Below are 23,478 nucleotides of genomic sequence, written 5' to 3'. Positions count from 1 at the left end.
TGCAACTTATTCAATCATTAGTAAAAGTTAAATAAATTGGATTCACACAGGATTTACTCAAAGTTTTTCCAGTTATCTCCAGTCATTATCCACTGAGACCTTGGCAGGTTCCTGCACTCACAGGTGCATCATGCGCTTCAGCCTCATGTTCAGTTTGAACTTCTTCTGCTTCACCTCACCTGTACTGCAGCTACGTCAAACGTCCCTTCAGGTCATGTGGTCAGCCACAAATTGAATGGCAGCTTTATCCGTTGAAAACCCTGCGCGCTGGAGCGCGCACACGCACGCACGCACACACACACACACACACACACACACACACACACACACACACACACAGTGAGCAGAGGTGAACAGCCAGCTCCGTCTGCTGGCAGAGGATGCTGCAGTGACGGAGCTACACCCTCACCTGCCCACACAGGTGTAGGCTACTCGTCAGCTGGTCAGGGGGGGGGGGGGGGGCTGTCGCCACCAGGTAGACTGTACAGGTACGAGCAGGCATCGTCCCGGTGCTATCAAACCTCCTAAATCCTCTCCTGCCGGGACTATTGAGATGCTCCGTTAACGTTTCGGCTTCCTTTCGGACTCTGAGATGAACTTGAAGTGCACAGTGAAACGATTTCTTCTCATGTCGTTTTCAATCTCCCACTTGCTGTTACTTGAGGGTGAGTCTGGCTGTTTTACTTGTTCAAAAATGTGTAATAAAGTCGTGTGGACAAACTTAAACCACACTGAACAACATGAATGGGTTTTATATCAATGTTTATATATATAGTTCTTTTAGATTATTGTTAGAGTAACCTCTCCATTTCTATATGTAATGAATCATTTGCTTTTGTAAGTGGAAAAACTTCATATCATCTCATCATGTGGGATGTAACTGCTAAATCATGACATATCACAGAGAGGGGAATTTCCTCGGACACCTCTGGGTTTACTTAAAGATATAAATGTGATTTTATAGTAAAATACAGATAAATAGCTGATATCTTTTTTCACAGGTTAACGCTCATGATTAATTCAATTGTGTAACTTTGCTTTTTAGGAGCTCAGAGACAACTTTCAGAGGCAGAAGGAAAACTACAGAGGTAAATTAAAGGCAGATGGAGTGAATGATTGTGTCAAAAGTATAGTTAATGTTGCATAAAGAATTATCCCTGATTAGCCATGACTTTTCATATCTTTATAATGATACTCCATCAATATTGTACCGTTGACAGTAATACCTGCATTTGCATTTTCTGTTTCAGCCACTAGAGTGTGTGACAGCGACAACGTATTAGAGTGTGTGTGTGCGTGTGTGTGAACTGCACTGTACTGTGTGTCCATGTGAGGGTTCAGTAAAGAGTAGTATGGAGTCTGAATTCAAGTGGTGTAAAGTGCACTTAAGTCTCCCCTCTGACTGTTTCTTCCCACTAATGTGCATGTTTGTGTGTGTGCAGAAGGGCTAATGCACTTCGGAGGAAACGGGATCTCCTCGGGGAGGAGGTTGGTACATTACACCTAAGAGAACCAGAGGAGGTCAGGGCGCCCACATGCGCACAACACCCTAAACAGCACAAAGCTTTCTTTGTAAAGAATGAGACACACTCACTAAGACATAGACTTTCTCCCACTCAACCTGATGCAACTTTTAACTTACAGCAATAAGGGTACAGTATTATGTCAATGAGAATCATTTAAGGCACTGCGCTGTGTATTTATTGTTTATCAGACGTACAGACCGCTGCTGTCGGAGGGGACCCTGTCACGCAGCATTCTACACAACTACACAGCCAGAGATTCCTCTTCAGGTAAATAAGTGATCTCAAGTGCATTAACAGAAGCTCAAGCTATCACTGTCCAGACGGACTGGGGTAAGTGACTTTAATAGTTTCTTTCCCAGAATATTGTGGCTGCCTCAATGGCGGCTGGTGTCAGGAGGACGGTGTGTGTGACTGTGCTCAGTTCCAGGCACTGGGAGACCGCTGCCAGATCAGTGAGTAACACACACACACACACACACACACACACACACACACACACACGTCTACATGTCTTCCTGTGGTGACAGATTTGTTAAAATCTCACTCACACATCAGCTGTATGGTTCACTAACTAGTACTATTCCTGGTATGCAACAGACCAGCTCGTTATTATGCCTACAACTTTTTTTAATAACAGTATACTGTTACACACCAAGTTATCAAAGAATGAGATCGTGTGCACAGCGGGCTCCCCGATCATTCAGCAAACATTAATTACCAGCTCACACTCCAGCATTAATTATTACATATTACCAGATCTCTCTGCCTGTCTCTTAATCCAAGTCCACAGCACTTCAACTCGACCCATACACACACATACATTAATAGGCGTAGAATCACTTGAACTAAGGTAATAAGTTAAGGGCTGAGTGATGGAGTTTCTGCTTTCTATATTCTGAATAGACTCCCTGGAGATGGATGGATCATTGTAAAGACATTTTTCATTTCAACAAATTAATTTAGTGTTGGCACACATGTTGGAAACAATATAGTTCCTGACAGACCCATAACTGAACTGAAGATTAAAATGAACTCTTAAAGTATATGCATTTTTATCATAACCAACTTAACAATGTTTGACACCTGTAATGCAAAGTTTGGAGATCAGTGCAACAGAGCTGGTGCTACAGAATATTCTAAAAATATATTCAACATTAGCAAATGTTGTTAATGAAACAATTCAAACAGTGTATGACACTCACTCACTCACTAGAAGATCTGACTCACTGTCACAGGTCCCCACCCCCTCATATTCATATTTTGGGGAGTGTCCTAGGGAGCATCTTGGCATAGCCAGCTATGGGGATTTCCTGCAACAAAGGGCTTTTTAGAAAATTGTGGTACTCATTTTCCACTGATAACTTTAATCAAATAAAAGACGATGAAAGATATAAAGATGATTCAGGAGATAGGCTGTATAACTTAGCTTCTCCAATAAAGCTGCTGAACTTTTTATCACCACATGAAACTGATCCACTTTCAAATATCTTGTCTGAGTGAATTGCTGTTTTTTCCTCTCAGTACCTAACCAGGGCCAGGATAGAGATGGGATCTGCAGGTCATGGGGTCAACACCACTATGAAACATTTGATGGAATATATTTCTACTTCCCTGGAACCTGCTCGTACATCTTGGCCCAGGACTGCCACTCGGCTACACCACAGTACACAGTGTGGGTAAGAGAATACAGATAGAAACTACTTACTGACATATAGTAAGGAGTAGACCGTACTTATACGACTGTATGTTACTTGTATCATACACATAAATTATGTTTTCTGAAAGCAGATCAATATGGTTACATACATATCAGCCTTATTTTTAAAGCTGGCACATAATTAAATGAAAAACATATTACTTTTTGTTATTAACTTATTGTTATTTACCTACTTCAAAATAAAGATTCTTAACAGCCACGATTAAACTCAGGATCATCAATTCAGCATGTATACCACTACAGTGATTTGCAGCGTCATTACCAGACAGGTGACCGTTTCTTTTAGGACACTAGCTCAGTTTACAGGCCGTGACTAAAACTGCTTTGACCCTTTCTTTGATTCCGTTCCAACACTTTTCTTCTCAGGTCCACAACAGCAGGGCGTGTGACGGGAGTGTGTATTCATGCCCAAGAGCTCTTAGTCTGTTTTTCCCAAATGAGGAGGAGATTCACATCTCTGGATATCATGTCCACCAGGGAGGACGCAGGTGTGTGCGTGTTTGTTTTGCAGAGATGTAGAAAGAAGATCCCTCAATAAAAAATATCACGCCATAACACTGAAGTAATAGAAAGTGCAAAAACACTAACACGCAAAAACTTCAGCGTAAGTTGGTTTTCAGATTTCACCTTCCCTCTCTTTCTCATAATGCACCTGTGTCTGTGAAATACCAGGTTAAGTCTGCCTCAGACTGTAGGCGGTGTGTTTATTGAGCGACTAGCTGATTACCTGCTCGTGAAGAGTGTGTTTGGCTTCTCTTTGGCTTGGGATGGAGGCTCAGGTGTCTACCTGAAGATGAGCGAGGAGCATCAGGGTGCCCCCTGTGGCCTGTGTGGGAACTTCAACCACATTGCCGGAGATGATCTCACCACTGCCCGTGGTAAGACCGGCCCGACCGGCCCCTCATCCTCTTGTTCCTTCTTTCAACACCCGCTCACCTCAATTATTATTATCATACACTCAACACTGATTGTGACCAATTATAGTAGCAGTGAGACCTGGAGAGATTAGAGTGGACGGACAGAAGAGAACTAATAATTTGGTTTTGAATGGCTCGAAGGAGCAAAAATCCTTCATCAGATGACAAGAAATATGAACTGCGGTCCTCTGCTTGTTTGAGCAGCGCGCAGTCCAATATAATGAGGATGAGATGTAGAGAGTAAACAAGAGGAAAAGCTCAGACTGTAAAGCTGCTATGGACTCGCTTTCAGAGTGCTTGTACAAATAAAAACAAATTTGTGATCTGTGATAAGCGTTTGATGACAGTTTGGAGAGGCAGAAATGCACGAGTATGTACAGTTTGTGTTGTTAACATGCTGGGTGTAAATTAAAAAATGTACTTTATATGTGTTAAATGTGTGGTTTAGGCATTCGGACAGATGAACCTGCAGTGTTTGCTAATAGCTGGGCAGTGGATCTGCCTCATGAGAGAGCCTGTCCTTCAGTAGATCTTGACTTTGGTGGGCCCTGCCAGTCTGAGTCAGACATGGATGTAAGAATCACTCATTCTAATCATTACCTATTATGAAATGATTTGCATTATAAAATGAGCTGTATATTTTTACCACACTTTGTCTATTGCAATGTGTGCAGGACGCCATAGAGAAATGCAGTGCGCTTCTTTTCTTCCCATTTCTGTCATGTCATGAAAACATTGACCCAAATCCCTTTGTGGCCAGCTGTGTGTCCGATCTGTGTGTGTAAGTAAAAACATTCAAGTTGACTATTGGATACCCTTTTTTCTTTTTCGTTCTATTCTAGTATGCTCCTAAAACACATCATACATATTTTTTACATTAGATCTGATGATGAGGAAACGTTTTGTCGAGCCTTGGTTGAATACACGCGAGCCTGTTCACATGTTGGATATCCAGTGAGGGAATGGAGAGACAGCTTCCCTTCTTGTTGTAAGTTACTTCTGCCGCTCATGAGATGTGGACATTTGCACATGAGCGTTGTTGGAAATTTGGCATCCTGCTTTATTTATTTAGTCTATACTCCTGCAAAACTGTTGCAGAGCTAATTTAGTTCACTTTTTTTTTAGCCTTATTTAATCAGGCAGTCAACAAGCTACAAACAATTAACACAAACAATTACACAAATCAAATCAACCATCAGATAATAAATCCTTAAATTTACCAAGAGAAATTAAATAATCTGATTTAAGCATTCCAGCCAAAGTTAAGTAGTTATTGTCGTGTGCATTGTGGTTACATGATCTGCTCTCTTAGTGAAAACTAATGAGTTACATTTAGTTATTGGGCAGATGCTTTTATTCAAAGCGACTTACAAGTGAGTTCATTTGATACCTGTGCATTATATTAAACAATATTTACTCCATGTACTGTAATTTCTCTGTTTTGTGTAGATGATGGCTGTGATGAAAGCTTTGTCTATAGAGACTGTATCAGTTGCTGCCCACCCACCTGTACATTTGAGAAGGAGTGTTTGGGAACCAACCTGCATTGTCTAGATGGCTGCTACTGTCCCGATGGTAGTTAAACAAAAACTATTAACTTAAATTAAATTCTGTTAACTGTCTTTTCTTAGCTGAGCTGCTCACATTTTCCAATCTTTTCCACAGGTCTTATCCTACAGAATGGAACATGTATTGCTGTTTCTCAGTGTCCATGTGTTTACCATGGGACATCATACGTACAAGGACATACTCTGCAACAGGGCTGCAGCATTTGGTGAGTGTGGACGTTTTATTCACTAGTAATGTGTAGCGTGGCCAATGTGCTGCTAATCTGCTGTTCTTCCTCAGTGTGTGCATGGGAGGAGTGTGGAACTGCACTGAAAACAACTGCACAGGTGAGATTCCCTTTCACAGATCTTTTACCAATTTAACAGTGACCTCAGACTCAGTAACTTAACGGCTCTCTGTTTTTTCGTAGCGGAGTGTTCAGTGGTGGGGGATGTGTTTGTGACAACATTCGATGGGAGGATGTTTCTCCAGCCAGGAGCGTGTCAGTACGTCCTAGCGAAGAGCCGCACCGGCAGCAGATTCACTGTCACACTGCAGTATACTACCTGTGCAGAGGTATGGTGTATAACACACACATCAACCCACTGTACTGTATGCTCTCTGCGAGGATGTAACCGACCTTTCGCTATGGTATGTGTGTCTACAGCAGCAAGTGTGCATTCAGTCTATGACCGCAGTGTTGGATGAAGATGTGAGTCATCAGATCACTTTGACCAGAGAGGGGGAGGTGATAATTGGTGTCAACCCAGCGCCTGTCCTGCCCTATGTTGATGGTAGGAATCACAAATGCCCTTTGAAGTGATTTATGTAACATATTAAAACAGACCGATCACACTGAAATAATTCCTCTTTGTACACGCACCCTGTTTATAGCCGTTGTATACTTCATTATGGGGTTTGCGTGTTTGTTCTATTTTCCTCTCTGGGTATATAGATGCATTGGAGGTGCGAAAGCTGACCTCTGTGTTTACACAGTTGAAGACAGGGATTGGTCTGAGGGTGCAATATGATGGACGAGGGGGTCGGGTGTATTTGCACCTGGACAACCACTGGCGTGGACAGACACTTGGTCTTTGTGGAACCTTCAACGGAAATCTACGAGATGACTTCCTGTGAGCAAGTACTTTGTCCTTCCACATCTATGTTGAAAACTTCACTTTGCCTCACTTGGGTGTCTTTGCGTTTGTGCATGTAGATCTCCTGCAGGTATGATAGAGGGCACTCCCCAACTTCATGCCAATGCCTGGAAGGTGTCGTCTGCCTGTGTAGCTCCAGTCAACCTTCCAATCATAGACCCATGTGAGATGAACCAGAACAATGGTAATAATGGATTTATTTATATTTTATTTAGGTTTTAGCAGCAGTCTATCTCAGTTAGTTCAGACTAGAAATACAAATTTGTCAAGCATGTGTGTGTTTTTGCATCTTGTAGTATTCTATGCAACACAGTGTGAGGTGCTTTTGGGGACTGTGTTTTCCCCGTGCCATGGCTACATCAGTCCTAACATCTACCAGCAGCAGTGCCGATACCAGGCATGTCGCTGTGGAAGCAGCTGTCTGTGCACAGCACTGGCTCACTATGCTTACCTTTGCTCCAAACACGGAGTCGACATCAATTTCAGGTCACAAGTCTCTGAATGTGGTAAGTGTTTAGCTTAAGAGTTGTGTTTGACATGGCATTCACTGCACCTATTGGGTAAAAACATGCAGACACCATTTGTGCACGTGTGTATGCAGGAGTGGTGTGTCTTGGTGGTATGCTGTACCACTCCTGTGTGTCGACCTGTGGGCGATCCTGTCGCGCACTATCTAGCACAGAGACGTGCGACCCTGACGACTGTGCTGAGGGCTGCGGCTGTCCAGATGGCAGTTACTATGATGATGTGCGCCAGCGCTGTGTGCAACTGTAAGACTTCGCATTATCATATATCAACCTAACGGTGATCATCCGTTGCCATTTGACCCACACACATAGGTAAACACACCAACACAAAAAGCATCAGCACTAGTTAGTGTAATTAAATGTCACAAGTTTCTCCTCAGGTCTCAATGTCACTGTTACTCCATGGGTGGTGTGTCACAGCCAGGGGAGGTGACGTTCAGTGCCTCTGGACCCTGGTGAGTCACAGCTGGCATTGATTTGCTCTGAAAAGTGAAAAATTGCTTTGGCTGCTCTCTCAGCTGCACACAGTGCTTCTCACACAGACTGTCTCATGCATTTTAGGAAGCAATAAATGCCCGAGTGATTGTCAAATGAGACGTAGAGCACTTAAACTAACCCTGTGTTTGATAACATTACTCTCTTTCCCAAACACTCGCTCCTTCTTCTCTCCCTTCCTGTCTCCTTCATCAGCCTATGCAGAAATGGGAAGATGGAGTGTGTGCCAGAGGAAAAAGGTAATCTCCCTACACTACCCCCTCTCTTCAATTGCTGCTCTCGTTCGTTTCAACAACAAAGTGCTGTTTCAGGCTGTGTCCCTCTTGCTGAAATCAAGAGCCTTATGTCTGCAGTCGTAGCTTGTTTCCCATGACTGACTGTTGCGGTTGATGTTTAAGGCGACTGAGGCATTGATTTTCACGTGTGTGTCTGTGCATGCACATTATAGAACCTGATAGTGTAGAGGTTGGGGAGTGTCCAGAAGGGAAAGTGTACCACAGCTGCACTGACCAGAGAGGAGGCGTAGCCTGTGCACCAACCTGCCGTAACTTGATGTTGAACCTCACCTGCCCTCCCAACACGCCATGCATCCCTGGCTGTGTCTGTCCTCCTGGGTAAAATAAACACCTGCTGCCTTCCAATGTTGCTTTATGTTTTACCTATGTCTTGCTGTTATTAGTTTATAGTGATTTCCTAACTTTTCACTTTCAGGATAGTATAAAACTATATTTGCTGATTCTTTATAAAAATGCTTCACATTAGTGCACATTAGTGTGTTATCATCCTAAGATACCTTTGGCAATGGCAAAATGTCACTTATAATTTTGTACATTAGTGTGTTGTGTTAGACGTACAACCTACAGTAGGACGTTTGCAGTCAGTTAATGGCCAAAAAACACAGGTGTCTTCTTAGGGATAATTTATTCAAGGAAGAGATTGAATAGATTGATTAAATGATCCCATCCAAAAGTATTGGAACAGTGAGGCCATTTCCTTTACTTTACTGTAGACTGAAAACATTTCACTTTGACATCAAAAGCTGAATACGGGACCAAAGATCAACATTTCATCTTTTTGTTTGAACCCACCTATTTTTCCTGTGAGCAAAAGTATTGTGCACACACGTGACTGCCAGGTGGGTTTGGTGCTCAGGTGTGTCCTGTTACATTGATGATTCAAACTAAAAATAGCACGGACTGTCTGTCTATGAGCCTCACAAATATTGGGACAAACTTATGTGGACTTATGAGACAAAGATAAACCTTTACCAAAGTTTGATAAACAGAATCTGCTCATGACCCCAAATATACAAGCTCATCTGTGAAACACAGTGGAGGTAATGTCATGGCCTGGGCTGCATGGCCTATTCTGGGACAGGCTCAATAATTTTTATTGATGATGTAACACATGATGGCAGCAGCAAAATGAACCCAGTAGCCTACAGAAACATTTATACTTTTGCTTACATGAAGAATGGGTGGGTTCAAACAAAAGGTGCTATCTCCTAAGTTGTTTATCAGATCCAGACTTAAACACCTGGAAATTAAAGCTTAAAAGTTGGTCTTTTGTCTCACGTTTAGTGAAACTCAAATGTTTTCAGCAAAAATAAAGGAACTGGTCTCACTGTTAAGTGTAGTTCATTATATTGTGCAAAAAGCCTTCAACAATACACGTTGGTAGGTTATCTTATTTACTTTCTATAATTGCCAAATGGTTACAGACACTTCTGTACACTTCAGGTTATATATAGGCTTTGGTGATTGTGAACTTATTGCAGTATGGTTGGTTTAAAAGTTCTGTGCCTCTTACTTGAGTTATGTTTTATCCATTAAGGTTGGTGCTGCACCACGGTGAGTGTTATTATCCAGAAAACTGTCCCTGTGCTTGGCTGGGCCTTGAATACCTGCCTGGAGAAACTGTGGAGACACCGTGTTACAAATGGTATGCGTTTTTCTTGTGCGGCCCATTTATATTTTCCCATAGGACAACAGATCGAGCACTAATGTGGTTATATTACTCACAAAGATATTTTTACATCCACCTCTTTATCTCCTCAGTGTGTGTCACCGTGGCTATTTTAACTGCAGCTACTCACCATGTCCAGCGGTTTGCACTGTCTACAGTGACAGACATTACCACACCTTTGATGGCCTTGAATATGACTACCACTCTGACTGTCAGGTCTACCTGCTTAAAGTGAGTATTGTCTGTCTGTGGACCTCTCTGAGTACATTTACGTGTGCACAGATAGAAAGAAAGGTGTAAAATGGCAAAACTGCATTCCAGTAATTATTTTCAGTTTGATTATTAACCACTTGTGGGAGATGTTAGATGTTAAACTGCAAAGGAGGAGCATCGTCCACATTACCTGGCTAATAGTGGTTTTGATGTGGGATTGAAGAATGAAGATCCAAGCCTGTTCCTAGAAGAAAGAGTGGTTTTTAATTAAAGCAGATTAGGTGTGTATGTGCGGGTGTTTGTGTGTGCTGTTGGGTTTGCACCACGGTAATGCTAGCACACATGCAAAGCTGTGGCGACACAAAGAAACCAGTGTTCAGTCCAAACCCCAAGGCTCCTGCGCTCCCAGGGATATAGAATTAGAATTAGCAGAACAGACATCCTAATTTAGACCCAACAGACTGCAGACCAGAGAAGAATGAGCAGAGCAGTTTCATAATAGCATAGAGTTGCTTCCTCTTCTCGTCACCTGTCATGTTTCAAATTCCTTTGAAAGAGTTTGAATCTCCCATGTAGCACTCAAATATTGTATTTGTGGTTGTTGTGATCATAGTAAAGATCATAGTATGGTAAAAAATAGTAAATAAACAAAACAGTGTTGTTTTAGCTCAACAGAGATGTTAGGAATTAGTTCTTTTCCACATGAGAGTAATATTTTGTTTTCCCCTCTGAACAGAGTGCAGGAGATCCTGAAGTGTCCATTGTTGCCCAAAACAAGGACTGCTATGAGAGCGGCATTGTGTGCATGAAAATACTGGTCATTCATGTGGGACTTACCAAAATCTACTTCACCGACAACTCTGGCAACCCTGTGCGCACTATATACACACCTTTATCAATGTTTCTGGAAAAGTCAAGCTATGTGCTAGTGTCTGTCTTTTTCTGTAGACTGATCAGTTTGAAAATGTGTTGACTCTTCTTTTTATGTCCTGCCTTAGAGCCCATCCACTGTTGTGGGTCGAGGGTCGGAGTTTGAGCTGTGGAAAGCGGGATACTACACTGTGATCCATTTCTCCAGTCAGGATCTGACCATCCTCTGGGACCGCAAGACAACTGTCCACATCAGAGCTGGACCTCAGTGGAAGGTCTGGATGATGGGCAGGAAATTATGGTTGTGTTTGTTTTAGGATATATTTTATTAAAGGAATCCAAAAACGTGACTTAGATTCATCATTTTTTTCTTTCAGGGTCTTCTCAGTGGACTGTGTGGAAATTTTGACAGTGTGACAGTGAATGATATGACGACCTCCAGCCACATGGAAGTCAATAATGCACAGACGTTTGGAGATAGCTGGGCCCTGGGACAGGTATGAGTCAGCTCAGCTCCTCTCCTCTGTTTATTCTCCCTACACCCCCCTTTGTCTTTGTGTCTTTGTATCTCCCACTCACATACTCTTTCGCTCCTCCCTAGCTCTCTGTTGCTCCTGTAATTTATGTGCACTTGTCTCCCTTGAGTCTGCTGTGATATTTAAGAGTAATCAGACACTCAATCACCTTCAGTGTGTGTGTTTTCTGTGTTTTAGTGTCAAAGTGAGTATGTGGTTGAGCGGCCGTGTGAAGGGGACTTAGGAAGACAGCCATATGCCAAGAGGGAGTGTGCTCTCCTCTACAGCGATGTCTTTGCACCCTGTCACAATGTTGTGAGTGCAATTGAACTGATGCGCACATACACACACACACACACACACACACTGCATTTGCCTGTACAGAGTGAATGCAGCCGGAGAAATGTTATCTAGCTTGCAACAGGGGAGTAGAGGTTGATGAGGGGTTATGGGAACAGCCCTTAACTGATCCGAGCACACTGTACCTTCGAGATAAATACTAACCAGACTAGATGCAAGGCTACACTTGGTTTAGTACAGTATAGTATTTTTATCTGTGCCACCAGCAGATGGAGCCATGTATGTATGAACAGAGCCAGTTTTTAGGCCAAAAACCGTCACATAAACAGAAACTAAAAATAACACAGTTCACTTATTAGATTTTATTAATAATATACAAATAACAATTTCAGTACAAATTAACATAATGGACACTAGTCCTTGGATATTTCTACTGAAGAGTTCATTGTGATGCATTTGATGTGTTCATGCTTAAAATTTGTGTTGTTTGATCTTCAGGAGCTCCCTCAGCACTGTGTCAAGTGTTAATCCTCTCCTAATAAGGAACACACAAAGTTTAACTTATGTATCCCATTTATTGATTTCCTTAATGATGCTTTTATGACTTATTTATGTGTGTGTGTTATTTGGCAGTACAACCATAGCATTACAATATGATGTGAAACATATCCCTTTACTTTCACATTGTGCAAAAAGGGCAAATGAGCTGTTTCTGTTCTTTTCTAGGGTTGATTTGTTTCTGTGCTTGAATCAACATAGAAAAAGATGATTTCACCCGATTAAGTGAATTTAAAGGGATTTAAGTAAATGTTTGTCAAAAGTGATGGGAGTAAGATTTACAAATACCATAAAAGTTAAAGTTAAAGCCAACCATGCAGGTATTTCTTGTAGATTAGATATTGTGGATTCTTACAGTCATAACCTCTCTAATGAAAAATACTTTTATTCAAATCCAGACTTTAGGTGTGCAAAAACATATTCAGGTTCTTTGGTTTGTTGTATAATCTTCATTATTAAGAAGTGTATCGTTCATGTGCATTATGGTAACCGCTGTTCAAACACAGACCCTAACCTCTCCTTTAGATAAAAAAATTCTTTGCCACATTTTTTTCAGTATGTCATGAAGCTCATTTGATCCCTTCTACACCAGAGGTTGACCCACATTCCTTTGTCCTGATATCTCATCACTCATTCACTATCTGAATTATTGAAAACGCCTCACCCCCTAAACAAGACCTCCCCCAGATTCCCCCAGCAAGATTTGGCCTGGTTCAATTTTCAATTGTTTGTGTGTGTGTGTGTGTATGTGTGTGTGTTTGTGTGTGTGCATGTCTTGTGATACATGTTGTGACTACCCTTCAGGTGGACGTGGCCTGGTTCTATAGGAACTGCCTTACAGACACTTGCAATTGTAACCGTGGGGGAGACTGTGAGTGTCTCTGTACGTCCATTGCTGCATATGCACACAAATGCTGTCAACAAGGGGTCACAATACACTGGAGGTCACCCTCTGTCTGTCGTGAGTATACACCCGCACACAAACACACATGATCATATTGTGCTGCTCTACTCTATGTGTTCCGGGATCTGACCGCTGCTTAGCTCATGGACCCACATTCCCCAGCTCCTTTTTGGATCAGCCATAATATGATTATTATTGAATTAATTAAATATTAATTCAGGTCATTACCTCTGTACAATTGAAATACTTTAAAACGTCTTGCTCTTTTTCAGCCTTTGACTGTGAGTACTATAATCAAGGTATGTATGAGAAGTCATTATAGAACAGCTATTTTGTATATTGTAATTTCCAAACTATATACACTTCCCTTTCCCTTTTGCTTGTCACTACACTTGTTTTCACTCTCTTACACTGTACAGAGCTTGGTGATGGCCCATTTTCCTTGGTTAGTGTTGTCTTTAATGACACTATGTTTGGAGTGAACCGCACCAGCAACTCTGTGTTTCCTTTGGTGAGACAGCGAACAGGGCAGTTCCCTGCCCCTGGCCTACTGTTCAACTTCATGATCACGGCAGGCCTGCAGAAAGACAGAACATCTCGTGAGCATCACCACTCACACAGTTACACTGTACTGCTCTTTGGCTTCTGGGTAAATTAACCTCCATTTGTTTATTTTCCCAGGTGTCCCTGTGGTGTCGCTGGAGTCTGCAGAGAGACCAAACTATTTCCTTGTTGTGTCAGGGCGCAGTCGTCTCCAGTTGGAGCGCTGGAGTCGGGGGCCAGAGTTTAGTCGCAGGGCAACCTTCATCCAACACCAGGGGCTGTTTCTGCCAGGTCACACCTCGTTCGAACTTGTCAGCCAACCTGGAGTCTTCCTTACACTTACACGCACTGCTGCACGAGCCCAGAGATATGACACCTCAGAGGGCTTCAAAGCCAGCAGCAGCTTCACGCTGGAGGGTCAGAGACACATTAGTGTAACACAGATGCAAATATAACACATGCACGTACAAAAGGGCTAACTAGTCAGATATGCTGTCTTCTTGCAGAGAGCAGCTTTGTGATACCTTACCGGATGATGTGTGAGTGGCGCTACCAGGCCTGTGCAAGCCCCTGTGTCCACACATGCAGTGACCCAGATGCCACGCGCTGCCAGTTTCTGCCTCCGTAAGAGGCTTGGCTCATAAAAGCACTCACACATAAAAACCAGCCTAATCTATGCTTAGCTCAAACGCTGAAATGGTTTTTGTCTGTTTCAGTGTGGAGGGCTGCTTCCCTCGTTGTCCCAAGAACATGGTCCTTGATGAGGTCACTAGGAGATGTGTCTACACAGAGGACTGTGAGTACAATGAATTGGTGTTTTTCATTCTTAAAAAGTCTTGTACGTTTGGTATTTGATTAGGAATTTTATTCAGTAGCCAGTATGTTCTTGTAATAATTACTGTTTCCTCTAGGTGTGTCCCTTCCTCCAACTCCAACCCCATTTGCTTATGTGACTCGGTCCAACAGAACTACTACTGCTCCGCCTGCTACCCCAACTACAACCACAACAACCACTACAACTACTTCTACCACACGGCCAACAACTACCACCACCACCACCACCACCACTACCACCACCACCACCACCACTCCTACCACCACCAGAACAACAACTACCTCATCCACCACTATCAGGCCCACAACCACAACCACCAGCATGACCACAACTCCCAGAACAACATCGTCCACGGAGCGTGTCACCACTCTTCTCACCTCGTCTCCTCCTTCTTCTCCAACCTCTACTGTTTCCACCACTATCACTCCTTCAACACCATCAGAGACCACCACGCTGAGCACAACTGAAATTACCCCAACCACAAGAATCACCACAACAGTTACCACAACAACACCCTCCACTGAGGCCACTACAGTCCCCTGGACTTCCTCTCCTCCATCTCCTACTACGCTTGCTTCCACCATCTTGCCATCCACTCCTACCTCTACCACTATTACCACATCAACAACACCAGCACCGACACCCCCAATAACCTCCACCCCCCGTCCTTTAACCTTCCCAACCACACAACCACCAACCACCACAGTTGTCACAACTGCCCCCACCTTTGTCACATCTGCCCCTGAAACCACCACCAAAGCCACAACTCAACCTACACCAGCAGTCACAACCACAGCAATACACACCTCAACAGAGGCTCTTACAACCACAGCACCACCTCCCACAACCGTTGAACCCACTACTGAGGCTGTAAGCACAGAAATAGTGTCAACCCCTTACACCTCTCCTATAACAGGGGAAACATCGACCACACCACCATTCCTCTTTCCTACTACTCCTTGCACAGTAAGTAAGCTATTGAGTTGTTATTAATAATTTGTGGATGTACATAAAAATAAATGTAAACAAAAATGTAAATGTTTGTGCTTACAAAATAGTTTACAGATATTTATGCAGATTTGCTATGATATAAAACACTTTGCAGAACCGAAGCTGTGTATTTGTCTCTACAGCCCCCATACTCCTACCGTATTGATGAGTGTGCAGAACTTATCTGTTTCAATGGAGAGTTGCTGCTTCACAACTCCTCTCTACACTGTCGCTACAACACCACTCAACCGCAGTGCAGTCTGCTAGGCATGCCTATCCTCATCAACACAGACCCCTGCTGTCCACAGTGGCAATGCCCGTGTAGGTTTGGTTTGTTTTATGTTAAAAATCAGACCCCTGATATCCAGACCTAGTGATTAAATGATTTGCTCTAAAGAGCTGTATTGAATTTTGATGGTTGGCTTTTGCCAGGTCGCTGCACTGTGATGTCAGACCTGCGTGTGATCACATTTGATGGCAACAACGTAGCCTTGTATGACAACGGCTCCTACATCCTGGTTAACCTGCCTAGAGAGACTATTATTGGCACTGTGGAGAAATGTCCAACCAGCCAGGTAACATAAAAAGACATAAAGTGAGTCATGACACATCTTAAAATGCTTTTCTGAATTGTTTGGTTTTCTTTATAGAGCGTCAACTCCATCAGACGACCAGTGAGTACAGCCTCTCCTCTTCGTCATTCATTAAATACCAAATAACTTATTTTCAGTATTCAGTAGTAACAATTCACTCATCCACAGAGTCCTACAGGTGGAACATCTGGGCTGTGTTTTAAGAAGCTGAACATTACTACCTCCTCCTACAGAGTCATTATCAACAGACTCGATCGCAAGGTGATCCTCTTTACCTGATTTACTGCCAAAAATTCAGCATATCCCATGTAAATCATTTTCATACAGTGCCTGCATGTCTCCAGGTGACAGTAAACTACCGACCTGCCAAACTACCATTCTCCCGTCACTCTCTGTATGTGGAAGACACAGGCAGCATGTATCTGATCCATACACCGGGTGGGATCAGCATGCAGTGGTATCACAGCACTGGAATCATGGTGCTGCAGTACAGCGCTCCTTATAACGCATCTGTTCCCACTCATGGTCTGTGTGGTGAGTCCACACTTACACACACACACACACGCATAAGCATCAGCACCAGCTCATTTACCTAAGTGCCAGCTATCTGCACCTAAAGGCTTAACGACTTAAAAGCAGCATCGCTTTGACTACTTAGTGTGGGATATAACGATTTGAGATGTTGAAGCCATTCGGTTTAATATGTCAGTTTCACAAACATGCAGTTTTATCCAACTGAAACTGCAAATACACCAAACATCTGTCTGCCGATTATGCCAGGGTGTTGTGATGGGAACCCAGAGGATGACCTGAAACTGCCCAATGGCACAGTGGTCCGAGAGGTGGGAGACATGATGCTGTTCCTGCAGGCATGGAGAGTGCACACTACTGATGAAACCGAACACACACGTCGGGTTGGAGACAACTGCACGACTGGGGATTGTTCTATCTGTCTCTCGATGCTCCTCCAGAGAGCCTTCACACCGTGCCACAGCAAGGTAGCTACAGAAGCCATAGTTTTCCAACCCATTTATATTTTGTCATCAAGCAGCTTTTTAGAATTTACCAGTGTCTCAGTAGACTAGAGAAATTATTTTTTCTGACATTTTTCATTGTGTGATCTAAAAGTAAGTCATCAGTAGCTGGTTGTGTGTTTGTAGGTGCCTCCGGAACAGTTCTGTGACATCATGTGGGCGGGGGATCTTCACTACAAAGATCACCAGTGTGACTTTCTGGCCGCATATGTGGCGGTGTGCTACACACATCAAGTCTGCATCAGCTGGAGAAGACACAACTTCTGCCGTAAGGGGACACAGGCATAGAAATGACACAGAGATACGCAGACGTAGTCACCTGTGTTTCTCATTTGCTCATGCATTGCTAAATGCCTGTCATCCTGTAGCATTGCGCTGTCCCCCTGGTAAGGAGTATCAACCGTGTGTGAGCACCTGCACCAGCCGCACCTGTTTGAACAGAGAGTACTATGAGGAGACCACCTGCTCCTTCATCAGAGAGGAGTGCGTGTGCCGCAGTGGTACCATCCTGCACCGCGCTGACTCTCCTTACTGTGTAACTGAGGATCGGTGTGGTGAGTGAATAAGTAATCACATGCCTCTGTGATGAAAACTACACTCAGAGAGAGTCTAAATAAGTTTTGGACTGTGGTTTGTGTTACACGAACACCCACATACACAGTAGATGTGTTATCAGTGTATTTGTACTTGGCATGTGTGTTCAGTGTGCACAGATAATGAGGGTAATCCAAGGGCCCCTGGTGAGGTGTGGAATGGCTCCGCTCGCAGCTGCTGCCTGTACAAATGTATGGAGAATGGCACTGTGGTGGCTGTTGAACCAGACTGTAGCGCTGTCCCTACACCGCTGTGTGAGCGGGAGGGAGAGTATGTGTTGGATGTGCTGGAAGAAGGAGGCTGCTGCCCTAAAAAGATTTGTGGTGAGTTCAAATTTAACATCTTTGGCACGCAGATCATTGTAATTCAGAAATGAAGGTTAGGTGAAGGGTCAGTTTTTCTTAATTTAATCTCATCCTTTATAGTTGTAGTACACTGCTGATGATGGTTCACCAGTTCTGAAACTAACCAGTATCCATTCTAATTTCAGAAATGAAAAATCCTAATATTTAAATGGAAATAAGACCCATTAAATTATTATGCTGCACCTTTCTTTTATGCTTCTCCACTGATTATCAGAGTGCAACATGACCATCTGTGACAGTGAAGCTCCACCTTGTGATAATGGGAACAGGCTCGTGATTGGTTACAGCGCTCTGTCCTGCTGTCCAGAGTATCGATGTGGTAAGCACAAATGTCTCCTTTTTTTCAGAACTTTCTGTTAAACTTGATATTTGTGCTGACCTTTCACCAAACACTTCCTATACGCGGTTTTCCCCAGAGTGTGACCCCATGGCATGCCCTCCTGTCTCTGCTCCCAACTGCAGGGAAGATCAATTCCTTGTGGAGGTCCGTGCCCAAAGATCTTGCTGCTACTCTTACCTTTGCGGTAAGTCTTCATTTAGTTCATAGGTCACAGCAGTTTTACTGTGAAAACTACTATGACAGCATCTTTGACACTTACATCAATTAACACAGCAAAACCATGAATTTGTTATTTGTGTTTAACAGTGTGTGAGTCATGTATAGAGCCTGTCCCAACTTGCTCACATGGAGAAATTTTGGCTGTGGACTTAAACACCACCAACAGCTGCTGTCCCCAGTACCATTGCGGTAGGTAAACTGAAATACATCTGTGTGTCTCTGTGTTTCTGTCTTCAAAGTCATTTTATACTTCCTCCCACGTGTTGCAGTGTGTGATGTCAACCTGTGTCCTGAATCATCTGTGAGCTGTGCACCTGGTCTCTCTTTGGTTCAAACTACTGTCCCCGGGCATTGCTGCCCGCAGCACCACTGTGGTACACACACATGCAGTAGATACATCCTGTTTGTTGCTGCTGTGTTGAGCCGATGACTGGAACACTGTCAGAAGTTGTTATGCCTGTCATGTACTTGCACAAACTTTATGTTAACTCTCGCTCTCTCTCTCTGTAATTTCCAGAATGCCAGTGTGAGGACAGCTCTCTCCCCATCTGCCAGGTGGTAAGTCAGCAAAAAGCTGCATCACAACTCACCGCCTAATCAGGTCTTTGCTAGAAGGAAGAAAAATTAAGCAAATTCAGCTAAGTCAGCACTCTGTTTTCTCCCAGGGGGAGACGCTGGTCGAAGTTCCAGACAGCAGCACCAACTGTGGCTGTCCTCAGCATACATGTCGTGCGTATGATACATGCATGGCAACACACAGACACTACAGTGTCATTGTTTATTCACTGCACCTTCATGTTTACCATTAAAAACCATTTATCACTTACTATATGGCTATTTATCCTGTTTGTATTTGTGTGTGTAGAGAAGGCAGAGGTGTGTCTTTTCCAGGGGGTGACAGTGCTGAGCCCAGGACAGTCTCTTGTTCAGTATTTTGAGGGAGAGCTGTGTTACACTGTCCACTGCCTGCATTACAGAGATCCAACCTCTGGCTTCTATGCCATGGAAATCACCTCGGTCAACTGCTCCCAAAAATGTGGACCAGTATGCAGCCATCAAACTAAACACATGATCATTTCTTGAAAATTCATTTGCACTTTCTGCTTTTTCTACCTTTCATTCACTCCCGTATTCATTTCATCTGTTTAGCACCAGGTGTACGTAACATCCACAGACCCTCAGGTGTGCTGTGGCTCCTGTAAAAATGTGTCCTGTACTTTCACCAACGAAAATGGGACAACAGAGCTTTTCACCGTAGGACCAAACACATTCACATCAACATTAACTCCTAAATACTAAGTTTGTTAAACGGCACTGATTGTGATTTTGTGTGTAGGCAGGGAGTTCCTGGGTGGAGAACTGTACACGTTACGACTGCATGGAAACAGCAGTGGGAGCAGTGATACTCGCTTCTGGGGTTGTTTGCCCACCTTTTAATGACACAGAGTGTATTCAGGTCAGGACCTCTAAATGCCCTGTGTATCTGATTGTAATGTACATTCATACATTCATAAACTACAGGATTAAAATAAATAACAGGAATCCCAGCGAAGGTATATTAATACTACTATGTATTAATCTATTTTTCTTATCTCTTGTAGTTTTAAATAGTGTTTCCCATTAACTTTGCTTTCTCTTCCTGTTCTTTTTGTGCAGAATGGTGGTGTGGTTCAGAGCTACGTGGACGGTTGCTGCAGGACATGTGAGTCTCCCAATTTAGTTTGTGCTTGGGGGTGATGCTTTGACTGAGCAGGGTGAGCGCCTTGTTGCCTGGCAGTGGATGGGCTTTTTGGCTAAGTGGTTGGGGATGTGGCCGGTTGTAGACGGTGGAGATTGGCTTATCACTACATTTCCCACAATGCCTTTAGCGGTTTGTCCCAAAATCTTTTGTTGACATTCAGAAAGCCCTGACAGAAGGAAGATTCAGTGGAAAACTCAAGGAAATAACAATAATTAAATATATAACTTCACTACACTGACATATAACTGCAGTATAGAGTACATCGTATAGCAATAATCATTACTAAGTCAATATCTAACCTTCTGAACTTGGGAATGTGTGAACTGTTCTTCTTATCTACTCTACACAGTGATATTGAGTAATAAGATATATCCAAGTTGTGTGGATTAAACCTTTAATAAACATGCAGTGGTGATATTTTCTCTCTCTCTGTGGTTTGGCATTGCAGCCTCACCCGCTTGCCTGCTTTAGCAGTAACCTTGGAGTTTGGCAGTGGGTGCTCCACGGTGAGCATTTCACCAGAGAGGATGCAAGATGGTTCACGGGTTAGAGTTTGCCCTGCTGAGCTGCTCTTTGTAGTACATGAAATGACTGAGTTCCTTGGCTGGCTGCCTGGAGGGACACAAAACAACAAGTGAAATCCATGTGCATGTCACCTGCACTGATTCCATAGCCTGTGTGTTTGTGTGTGACGTTAAACTGTGTTTTCCTGAACCCAACGTAATCTTGTGTGTGTTCTCCTGACGTTTGAACCGGATGGCTGCGGTCCCAATGATGCTTCCAGGTTCTGGAGTGGGTGTTTTACCATTTACCATTAATCCTGTAACACCCACTGGTAGTACTAACTGTGACACAGGTACCACACTTTGCACTGTTCCCATTTCTTTTTCACCTTGACACTCAGCGACTCATTCCCTTGTACTTTCAGGCTTTGTGTGAATGTGTGTCTGTTTTGGGGTTCGTGTGCCTGTCCTTTCATTTTCCTCCTCTCACTGGTTGACACCGAAAACACAATGTAACACGGGAATATAGCTTTGGATAAAAAGTGTTATGTTCCATGTAATAGACAAGTCAAACCAAGATCATAGTAAGTGTTAACAGCATCTGTGAGACAGAATAAGCTCCAGTCAAAAACGGCCATCCATGAGGAAGAAGATGGAGGAGGGATCTGCTGCATTCTGACTCTCCCGTCCAATGCAGAATTCATTTGATTGAACTTTTGATTGGCTTAAAAATAGGGTTAAGTTTAGGTCAGTTGCCAACAGGAGACTGTGTGGCTGTGAGAGTTGCCCCCCCCCCAGCCCCCACCTGTCAATCAAAACAAGATCCTGCTGCTGGGCAACAAAGAGCCCCGCTCAAAAGGCCTTTAGGCTGTGTGAGTGACAGGTCTCTGCAGTGAACTGATCAAAGGGTGTGTTTTTGTGTGAGCATGTGTGAGCCAGCGTGTGTCTTTCTTTGTGCACACGTATGTTTGAACTTCCATCATCATGTGATGCTGTTAAAGGCTTTGTTGTGTTAGTGATGTATTATTGCTCTGCGGTTACTATGTGTCTGGAGTTATTTCTGAGTGCTACTCTTCCATCTTATTTCCGCGCGAACAAAGGCAAAGAGGATGGGAAGACGTGCAAACGCGTGGCCATTCGGACTACCATTAGAAAAGATGACTGCAGGAGCAATGCACCGGTGAGAGAGAGGAGAAAAAAGTACAATAACATAAAATCATGAGCTTGAAGTGGCTAAAGCCACATTTAAAATGTAGTAAAACTATGCAAATTATACATTTTCTTATTCTGTACTTCCTCTTGTCCTCATTCTTTCTATCCTCTTACAGGTTACAGTGTACTCTTGTGATGGAAAATGTCCATCTGCCACCATATTCAACTTTAACATCAACAGTCACGCCAGGTTCTGCAAGTGCTGCCGTGAGAGCGGACTGCAAACGCGCTCTGTCACACTATACTGCTCTAGGAACGCCACCATGGTGGAGTACAACTTCCAAGAGCCTCTGGACTGTTCCTGCCAATGGAACTAATATAAAAGAGGAGCAAGTCTGAATAAGGCGACCACATATTTACTGTACTGCACAAGTACGAACCAGCCATGTTTCCATTTTGTCACTGTAGTAGGTTTTACAACACTGACCACAAGTCATAGTTGTAACTAAAAGATACTGAAAATAACCAATGTCAGACGGGAGACTCTTTTTATGTAGTATTTGTATTATTGTGTTTTCCATTTGCCTTGCTAGGCCAACCCAGGCAGCTTTCTAGTGCTTTTAAGTTATGGTACGATGCCATAAGCCTGTTCTGCTTATTAACAAATGATATCATGTCAAAACAGCAGGTATTTTTTAATTTGCCTGCCACCATTGGGTTGGGTTCAAACGATGTATATGCATTTTGGTTGGTCTTAGTTGATGAGTTTAACATTTGTACAAATGAAAAGTGTTACGGGATGCATAGTCTGTTTTTTTTTTTAGTGAAGTTGAACTTGTTTCTAAAATGTGACCTTTGCCCTCTTTGTAGATTCTTTCTTTTGAAGTAAAGTAAGTGAATAAAAGCTAAGCGTGTTTGAATTATTGCCAGGCTGACTCTGTTCTACTGACCTGCAGTGTTCGCTTTTCCACACAGCCTTCTAGTTCCTCTTTCTGAAAACATTATTACAGGCACATACCCATCCTGATTCAGCATCTGCAGTGCTGACATTTGTTTGTGTTTCACCTCTGGGACATTATTGCGTTGTGGGAGTCACAGCCCAATAACAGAACTCCTCAGTGGAGTCAGCTCTCTGTGTGTCAGTCATTTCTTCCTTTCACATTCCTGTCATTCCACATGGGCCACTGCTTCTCCACACCCCACCTCAGAGCCAAACCATTCTCACCACTGTAATGTTAGGAACAGTTTGGAGCGCTTGCTTATTTTAGAATTTATATGAACTTGTGAAGACAAAATATTCGACTGAGATACTAGAGGTCTGAAGCTGGGGACTTTCCCCATAATTTCCCACCATCTT

The 23,478-nt window shown here is 43.2% G+C and overlaps 1 protein-coding gene across 1 annotated transcript; it reads left to right on the top strand.

Annotated features, from left to right (window-relative positions):
- Positions 1-1,352: 1,352 nt before the first annotated feature.
- On the top strand, positions 1,353-22,968 carry otogl (otogelin-like). The gene is made up of 57 exons (XM_026365382.1): positions 1,353-1,357; positions 1,443-1,521; positions 1,685-1,793; positions 1,886-1,978; positions 3,048-3,202; positions 3,610-3,731; positions 3,916-4,121; positions 4,609-4,733; positions 4,835-4,941; positions 5,042-5,148; positions 5,610-5,735; positions 5,826-5,934; positions 6,009-6,055; positions 6,139-6,284; positions 6,376-6,502; positions 6,664-6,841; positions 6,925-7,049; positions 7,162-7,371; positions 7,467-7,635; positions 7,773-7,847; positions 8,083-8,126; positions 8,336-8,501; positions 9,721-9,828; positions 9,945-10,083; positions 10,802-10,936; positions 11,064-11,210; positions 11,313-11,432; positions 11,649-11,765; positions 13,113-13,269; positions 13,485-13,511; positions 13,632-13,811; positions 13,894-14,172; positions 14,262-14,379; positions 14,472-14,551; positions 14,667-15,556; positions 15,724-15,901; positions 16,013-16,155; positions 16,231-16,254; positions 16,342-16,434; positions 16,518-16,707; positions 16,954-17,171; positions 17,334-17,475; positions 17,576-17,761; positions 17,912-18,124; positions 18,381-18,485; positions 18,583-18,690; positions 18,813-18,914; positions 18,995-19,099; positions 19,243-19,283; positions 19,391-19,454; positions 19,591-19,769; positions 19,875-19,979; positions 20,062-20,181; positions 20,382-20,427; positions 21,251-21,322; positions 22,070-22,149; positions 22,298-22,968. Exons 1-57 carry the CDS (start codon positions 1,353-1,355, stop codon positions 22,496-22,498), a joined length of 7,842 nt encoding a protein of 2,613 aa, XP_026221167.1. The 3' UTR covers positions 22,499-22,968.
- Positions 22,969-23,478: the final 510 nt, after the last annotated feature.

The sequence above is a fragment of the Anabas testudineus genome, chromosome 6 (genome assembly GCF_900324465.2).
Source record: "Anabas testudineus chromosome 6, fAnaTes1.2, whole genome shotgun sequence".
NCBI lineage: Eukaryota > Metazoa > Chordata > Actinopteri > Anabantiformes > Anabantidae > Anabas > Anabas testudineus.
This window is presented reverse-complemented; position numbering and strand designations above follow the sequence as displayed.